Source organism: Hermetia illucens, chromosome 1, assembly GCF_905115235.1.
Source record: "Hermetia illucens chromosome 1, iHerIll2.2.curated.20191125, whole genome shotgun sequence".
Classification (NCBI taxonomy): domain Eukaryota; kingdom Metazoa; phylum Arthropoda; class Insecta; order Diptera; family Stratiomyidae; genus Hermetia; species Hermetia illucens.
This window is the reverse complement of record NC_051849.1, coordinates 150,020,974-150,030,138: the sequence shown is the minus strand read 5'-3', so window position 1 is coordinate 150,030,138 and position 9,165 is coordinate 150,020,974. Positions and strand designations below refer to the sequence as shown.

At 41.3% G+C, this 9,165-nt stretch overlaps 1 protein-coding gene across 1 annotated transcript; it reads right to left on the bottom strand.

Moving 5' to 3' along the window:
• Positions 1–818: 818 nt before the first annotated feature.
• On the bottom strand, positions 819–8,902 carry LOC119648594 (glyceraldehyde-3-phosphate dehydrogenase 2). Its single transcript, XM_038050366.1, has 2 exons — positions 8,746–8,902; positions 819–1,993 (listed from the first exon to the last, which is right to left on the bottom strand). Exon 2 carries the CDS (start codon positions 1,975–1,977, stop codon positions 979–981), a length of 999 nt encoding a protein of 332 aa, XP_037906294.1. The 5' UTR covers positions 1,978–1,993; positions 8,746–8,902; the 3' UTR covers positions 819–978.
• Positions 8,903–9,165: the final 263 nt, after the last annotated feature.

Sequence of the window (9,165 nt, the reverse complement as noted above, 5' to 3'; positions counted from 1 at the left end):
CGAGACGCTGTATTCCTGTTCTACTTTTGATGGTGGCATCATTGATTTTTTTCTAGTACAGTTTGTTGATGTAACTGAAAATCATTACTGCAGCTGCGAACTTGAGTTTCCATTTACAAGAATCTGGGGCAAGTGGACGAATACTAACTGTTCAAAATTTCAGAAATGAAGGCAGGTCCACGTTAGCGAAGCGGAATAGGGAAATTCGGAATTAGTTTGTACAAAGGGAATGCCATTTCATTCCGACGACCAGTATCCGTTGCATACTATGTTCAAGCGGGTGGATTAGAAAACGCGAACGATAGGTCAGCATGTTTCTAAATCTTAATTGTTCTGTAGATTCGAGACGCCCAGAAAAATCAAATATACTGCACTCCATGCAAACTACATGGAATTGCTCCATGAATGAAAACGTCCAAATATTTTTGGTAAACATTTAATGTTCAACTATATCTCATCATTAGCGATAAATAATGAACAAACACATACTTTCCGCTAAGAAATTTCAAAAGCCTGTTTCAAAAAAGGGAAAATTAGCTTAGCTGATAGATATTTGTGCGGAATGAAAAGCGGACCTGAGACTTTTCGATTATGAGTTTTTTTACTTAGCGCGATTATTGTTCGGTTACTATCAATGAATTTTTTTTTCGTTTTCTTTTCATAATCCCAAATGTTCCACTTTCCATTCACTTTCTAACTTTTTATGAAACTCTTGACTGACTGACGTGCCAATTTCGCATCGTTCTAAAATTCCTAAACGAAAAATGTAGGTACCATTCATTTCAAAAACAAGGGGTAACAAAACGAAACAAAAGAACTAAATCTCTTATAAGCTATGTATTTTCTCAAATCTTTTAAATTTAATGTTTTGTAGTTTATGTTTATGTTCAATGTCCGTGGGGACAGCATAGCGTTCTTCTCCTTTTAATTTCACGCCGCAGCGTCAGATGAAAACATGTTGCTTCAATCGCAGAGAATTTAATCCTTGGATTGCATGTACTTGATGAGATCGACAACACGGTTGGAGTAACCGAATTCGTTATCGTACCAGGAGATGAGTTTCACGAATGTATCGGACAATTGGATTCCAGCCTTGGCATCAAAGATTGATGAATGAGGATCGCTAATGAAGTCAGATGATACAACTTCGTCTTCAGTGTATGCTAAAATTCCCTTGAGTGGTCCTTCAGCAGCTTCCTTGATCTTCTGCTTGATTTCGTCATAGGTGGCTGCCTTGCCAAGACGAGCGGTCAAGTCAACGACAGATACGTTGGGCACTGGGACACGGAATGCCATACCAGTCAATTTTCCATTCAAGTCTGGGATAACCTTGCCTACAGCCTTAGCGGCACCAGTTGAGGCTGGGATGATGTTTTGTCCAGCACCACGGCCATCACGCCACAATTTTCCAGATGGACCGTCAACGGTCTTTTGTGTGGCAGTTGTTGCGTGAACAGTGGTCATCAAACCTTCAACAATTTTGAAGTTATCATTGACAACTTTAGCCAATGGAGCCAAGCAGTTGGTGGTGCAGCTGGCGTTCGATACGACCTTCATGCTTGGATCGTAGGCATCCAAATTGACACCGCAGACAAACATTGGTGCATCAGCTGATGGGGCGGAGATGACGACCTTTTTGGCGCCACCATTCAAGTGAGCTGAAGCCTTTTCGGTGGTAGTGAAGACACCAGTTGATTCTACGACGTATTCAGCACCAGCGCTTGCCCATTTAATATCCTTGGGGTCACGTTCTGAGAAAACGGTGATCTTTTGACCGTTGACAATGAGGAAACCACCCTCAGATGAGACGGTACCTTTGAAGCGACCGTGGGTGGAATCGTATTTGAACAAGTAGACCATGTAATCAACACCAATGAAGGGATCGTTAACGGCGACAACTTGGCATCCCTTTTCGACAGCAGCACGCAATACCAAGCGACCAATACGGCCGAATCCGTTAATTCCGATTTTCGACATGTTGATTAGTTTTTATCTGAAAAAAAAAGGAAGAAATAAATTTAATGATTCTATAATCAAAGGTTTCATTAATGCTACATTCAATCTTTGTGTTAAGTAACTTTTTTCGCGCATGGTCTTGCAAATGTAAAGTGGTGTTTATGCAACCTTACAATAGTCTAAATATAAACATTATTTCCTACTTTAATTTCGCACAGACTTCTTGAGTTTACTCCTGGGGAATGTTGAATGACCGATAAGTAGTTTGTGCCGGCTGTCGCAGTCTTTTACTTCCAGCAGGCTCTCCATACATCTTTTCAACCATAACAATTCACATTAAACGGATAAGAGCAAAAGCCCTTCTGTGCAGGCAATTTATATTCGTGACGATCTGCCTGCTCTGATGGGCCAACGGAAATTAGTTCGCCTTATGAACTTTAGGGGACGGTCCAGGCTGAGTTGGACGAACTTAATTTTTTCAACGGTATTCGAAGAAGGAGAAAATGACTAGGCAAGGTTTAGTGGTTTCTGTGTTGCACATTCACACATAAGGCAAGATATACGAAAATGGTGTATTCAAAGAGTGGATACAGAAGAAATGGAGGCAACAATGAATAAATATTAATACAGTAAAATCCCTATAATTCATTCGCAGATATGCGAGATATAGCACCGCGCCTACCCGCCAACAAAACTCTCCAAGAAGCATTTGATTATTTGATTCATTCCTTTGCGAAGTATAGAACATAAGTAGTCTCTTTCTTATTGTTTTTTCCTGCTTCATTATAAATGAGATCAATTATCATCACAGTTAATGCTGTACAAGAGATAACCTCATAGAAACGAAACAACCACAAGCATCCATGACGCAACATGGACACGAGGTCAAGACGCTGACGCTCAGCCAACTCAGCCATCATATACTCAATTCAAAAGATTGCTATTTAAATCTCACTCGTTTATTTGTATTGCAGTCAGATAGCAGTTGGTTCAACTGTAAATGAACACCTGAGTCATACGAGGGCAACATTTACAGGCAAGTGTAAACTAAATTGCCTCCTAGACTACCCTTTGTGACCTCGAAATAAAGCGCCAGAGCATACTTCAAGGTATAGATTCAAATTGGACTACTGTGTGGTCAATTATCATTATTAATGTTAAAGAATTATTGACCATTTTATGAACGCACGCGACCTGTGGCTGCGTCGCGAAATGCACAGAACGATCTAGTATGTGCTGGAAAATGCTCTTCGAAAAATGCGTATTAACGAAACCAAGTTTTAATTCATGTGTGAGATACGAGTATCTTGGCGATAAGCTATCTCAATTTTCTATAAGTAAGATTATTCTTATCTTCTCCGATAAAAACTTTAGTTTGAAACAAAACAAAACGAATCAGCTAAAATGACTGACAGTACTACATATATTAAAAGCTAAAGAATAATTCCATTGGGATGCTTGAGATTGAGGAAATATGGCGTGAGAGAGCAGAGGGGCCCATCTTATATGCCTTGGGGTGAATACTAACCAATTAGTAATATCTTGGGATGGGGGCAATGATGCTCATTGCACCGTAAGAGACTTTTTCACTCTTTGTTAAAATTCGGTCTACTATCCTAGCCTAAGAAAATAGGACTAAAAATAGACTTCGAAACTACTAAAATAAGCACCATTCATTCATACATACAATTCTTCTTATACCTGTTGTGTGTGTGTGTGGCGGGGGGGAGAGAAGCTACAAGAAGCTACAGCTACGTTAGTTAATATGATGCTACCCGTCGCAACTGGAGAACATCGACACCAAAGATCTGATGCCTGATGCGTCCATAGGCGAGGCATTCACGTAGGATATGCTCCGTGGATTCCGCTACCTCATTACAGGAGGGACACGTTTCATCTTGAGTAATTCCTATTCTGAACATATGCCCAGCTAGTGTCAGAATCCCCACAATACACATGCAAGTCCTCCTGTTTTTCGACAGGATAAATTTTGCGGTACGCATATTCGGTTCTGGCAGGAAAAGTTTGGTGTGTCGAGCAGCATATAGGCTCTGCCACCTGTCACTATGGGAAGTTTGTTCCCAGTTTTTGAAAACAGACTTAGCCAATGCTACTGATACTCCAATTGCTAGTTCCGGTCTTGATATAGGGGAGATTGATCCCTCTTTCGCTAAAGCATCCGAGATTTCATTTCCCTCTATGCTACAGTGAAAAGGTACCCAGAGTAGTTCCCCCGTATTTAATCTAGAAATAGAGTTCAAACGACTACTTAACGCCCTCAATGCAGCTTGGCTATCACTGCAGATTGTGATGCGTCTACCCTTCAACCGTTCGTCAATCACCCAGTTTGCCGCCCTTAGGATCGCATAAACTTCGGCTTGAAAAGCCGTTGCATATTGTCCCAAAGGAAAAGCCCACTTCGCGTTTTTATTCGAGAGGTAGACCCCGGCTTCAGAACCCTCTTCTATTTTTGAGTCATCGATGTAGAAGACTTCCGTATATCCCGCCACGCATTCCTCGGAGACTTCCCAGTTCTCTCTACGCTTGAGGGTAATTTCATATCTTCTACCAAACATATGTATGGGGACAGGAGAATCGGAAGGCATTGTAAGAACTGGATTCAGTCCTCCCATTAACTCTTCCAATGCTCTGTGCCCCCCACATCCGTCGTTTCCCCATAGATCTAATCGAATTAGTGTATGAGCTGCTCTCATTACTGTGCTTCGAATAAATATATCCAGGCGTTGTAAATTGAGTAGTGCATTCAGAGCTGCGCCGGATATCGTGCTCATGGCACCAGTGATACCCAGATAAAGATCTTTGCAGTGCGGCTAGTTTACGGTGAAAACCTTTTTGTCTCACCTTAACCCACCACACTACGCATGCATATACGAACATCGACCTAATGATGGCAACGTATATCCACATTACCACATGAGGCCTGAGTCCCCATGTCGAGGCAAAGGTCCGTCCGCACAACCCATAAGCTGTGAGAGCTCGATTCATCTTTACCTCTACATGTTTGCTCCAAACTCTAGAGTGACTCCCAGATATTTCACTTCTTCGCAGAGTAGAAGGGTAGGCAAAGTCCATTCAGTTTTCTCCTTTTTGGGAATAATACCATTGTGGTTTTATTTGGATTAACTGAAAGACCATATCTGAGGCACCACCTGTCTATCAAATCAACGGCACGTTGTATATTGCTACACACTGTTCCAAGATCCCGATCAACAGCAACCACATCCACGTCATCAGCATAAGCTTGAGCGTGTATTGGCAAATTTTGCAGTACGTACAGAAGTGGCAAAAGCACACCTCCTTGGGGGCAGCCCTTCGTTGCTTCTGCAGTCAGATAGCGTTCGACACCCACCTCAGCGCACAGCAATCTCTGCGTTAGCATAGCATGGATCCATTTAATTAAAGCATCATCAACACCATGCTCTCTGGCGACATCACCAAGTTTTTGAAAAGGCGCACAATCAAAAACCCCTTCAATGTCGACGAACACCCCTTGTTAACCTCTACGTAATTAACGGAAAGGTAATCAAATTTTCAATGGCAATGCCCCAAAGAATAGCATTACATAAGAATCCTCAAGAGCAGTTGGGGCAGTCTAAAGACGGTTTGTATGAGTATGTAATCTCTAAAAAAATATAGAGAAGTGCGGTTTCTTGGGTACTTTTTTATAAGCCTCAGGTGCTGTCTTCAGGGAAAAATATGAAAACTCAAAAAGAACAACCATTCAACAAGATATCGACAGTTGAAATCAACATCGTACGTTTAGGAAAGCAACTTCTCAAATAGTATATAAATCTGGAAGGTACTGAAATGCAATTCCTGGACGACAGCAATGGTGAATCGTCGAATAGAGAATTCAAATTCGGTTTGGATGCACCAAGAACGCTGTGAAAAAATGAATTTCCCACAAGGAATTACTGCGGAGGATTATAGAAGCGGTCGACCGCCGGCACTTTCCACAAAAGCGAAAAGAAAATGAGTTTGGAACAGGCACGGGAAAACGCTGAACGCATCCTCGCGACTCAGTAAATAAATATCGAAGCCAACCGTATATTGATTAACCAAACGGAGACAGCCATATGAAACATCTATTTTTCGCAAAGAGCATCCGCTATAGCCTGAAGTTTTGAGAGAAACTCCAAAACTTTCGTTTAGCAGATAATAAAATGTTCGGTCGTCTATGTATAATTGTTGATAATAACTGCATGCAAAAGAACTTCTCACGATGCCTAAGTCATGTTAGTTAGTGGAGTAAACAGCCCCCGAAAAAAGCCGATTACACTTTGTTAAGGAAAGAAAATCGATTAATGGAGAATATTATAGAGATAATATCTCCCAATGTCTGCACAATGCCTTAATATTGTCCCATCAATTTACGGACCAAGGGGAGGGAATCTGATCGCATACAACTAATGAAGCGAATTATAAGCACTACGCAGATGTTCGGACAGATTGGCCTGGCAACTCTACCGATTCGAATCCAAAAGAAAGTGTGTGCTCCAGGTTGAAAGAAAGTCCGCTAATGGAGCCCAGACCCAAAAGTAGACAGCAGTTGATTGAACAAAAACAGGATGAACGGGATGAAATTTTGACAGGGGATCTGAAACATCTGCCGAAAGTTCAGAGAATAACACACTGCTTGGTAATTCCTTATTTATCATCATCATCAACGGTGCAACAACCTGTATCCGATCTCCGAGGTCCATCAATTCGATGTCCTTCCGGAGAGCCTCCCATTTGAAGTAGGGTCTGCCACGTCTTCATTTTCTACCATAGATATTGCCCCTAGATAACTTCTCGGCCTTACGGATTAAGTGACCCGCCCACAACCCGACTCCTATAGTTACGGGCATTTGCATCTGAGATACACGACAAATACGTCGGTGGAATGTGCATATTTGCGGAAAAAATAAATCCAGCAAAATCAAAAAGGAAAAACTCGAATCTTAATTCGATTCAACGAATTAATGAGACTTTAACCCGAAATATAAAAATAACGTCCAAAATTTCCAGTCGGTTTTTGAATTGACATTAAGCCGTATAAATAGATCTGAATTTTTAAACTATTAATTAGTATAGACTTGCCGTTTCGTGCAGGGCAGAGGCAACTCATCAGACGCTGCCTCTGCCCTGGAAGCACCGTATTCAAGTGATTACTGGACATTATTTGCCCTCCTATATATAATTCATAACGTAAAGTTGGAAATCGCCTAGTAACTTCAGGCCTAAGACGGCCGAGACTGATCTAAACCACTTATGGGCTAGAACCCAAATTCATTCAATTCGAAACTGTAAGCCGTTTATACTTTTTGAATTTGATTTCTAGTCCATTACGGGGGTCCATGGACTAGAAGCTGAGAAAGAGTGTTTCTTTCCAATTGGTCCGGTCTGCCATCAGGTGGATGGCGGACTTAGAACTATCTATCTATATCCCTAAACAAATCTGTTAATTTAAACATTTTTGTTTGGGGGGCGTTATGCAATATAGCAGCGTTCCGTTCTCCGCAACTTATTGAGGAGTAAGTCTTAAAACAAAATGATATAAAAACATCAAATAGACTACAGTCAATAGATTTTCGCGGCCCTTATCGAGACATATTTGAATGTTGGGAAAACAGATGACTTCCACCCTATATGTATTTTCAAAGTACTCAGTACTAAGTGAATTTAGCTTATTATCCCTTCATTGGCTAACAAGTGTTAAGCAAACTACAAGGGTTTTCTGAATTCTCCAAGGCAGGACATAGAAGCAAAGACATTCAATGGAATCGGGAACGAAATCAGATTAACTGGAAAAAGTTGAATACCAAGAACACAAATGCTATTCCAAAATAGAATCAGACTTGGTCCTCTCACAACTTCAAATGCCTTTCTTTGCCCGGTGGAAGGCTGCCTCCTCTTTCTCCCATAAGAAACATGAAAAGCCCATGCATTTCCCAAATTCACCCGACCTTCATACAACCTCTATTGTTCGAGAATTTCTCTATCCAAAGATAGAACTTCTTCAAATTTTTCTTTAGGAAAAAGACAACCGCGAAGTGAATGGACGACAGACGATTGGAAAGCATTCTTAACATTTCCCCAATTAGATTGCGAACATGGCGCGTCCCGGCCTTACTACACCGTCTCACAGCAGCCGGCATCTATCTTTTCTGCTTGCAAAGTATCGAAAAAGGTCATTTGCATTAAATGCGCTATTTTTAATGGATCCCATCTCTTCCAAATGACCCGTTAGAAACGGTAAGCTATCATACGATATAAGCCAGGTTGAATGGAGGTTGGTGACGTACTTGTTTGTCACCGCCGATGCTAAACTGGTGACAAAATAATCAGAAATTACAAAGTTCTAATTGATAAAGCAGGGAATAAAGTTTATTTAGATAGTTGGCAATAAAGAGGAGTTCTTATCGGCGCTCCTGCCCAATGTGGGCATGTCTTTGCTGTACACGGGCGGACAAGGTCAAAGAGGTCAAATCTTCCGGGCAAACGTTATCGCGCCACCCCGTACACAAACTCATTGCCAAAACTTTAATTACTTTGTTTTCGCCCATTTCCTAAATTAGATACTACTTTTTGCAGACTTAGGACACTTTTTCACTTGAGTAGGAAACCTCCCACAAGGATCACCATTTTACTCCATGCGCGAAAAAATTTACCAAGATAAAGTTTTATCACTTTTGATCACAAGAACAGTAACTTTTAACGGTTTCAACTAAAAGATTCAAATATATTTCTGGCTTAACACCATTTTGCAACAATCTTTGTACTCACTTAATAGATCTGTCCAAGGAAACTAGAACACAACTGTTCACTTCGGCTTGTACAAGGCGAGTGTCAAATCAAGGGCAAATCGTTTCACAGTTCCAATTTCCCAGAAACCGTCCCGCTTCGCGAATCACGCACGGAATGATTGAAATCGAACTGTTTCTCTCGTTTATAAAGCTTTCGCAGCTTTCGAAGCGGGGCCGGTACGTGAACTACACGAAACAAATGGGGATCACACGCGCCGGAATGCTTTGCGTCACGTGATCAGCTGTTTACCAATTGGAAGCAGGATGGCTCTGATTAGATTCCTTTTGGCTCCTGCGCACGTGTAGAAGCGAAAACTTTCTTTTGAAACTATTTCTTTCTCCCTCTGTTCCACTGTAAGTATTGGGGAACACAAAGTGTTCCATTGGAAAGCGTACGTGT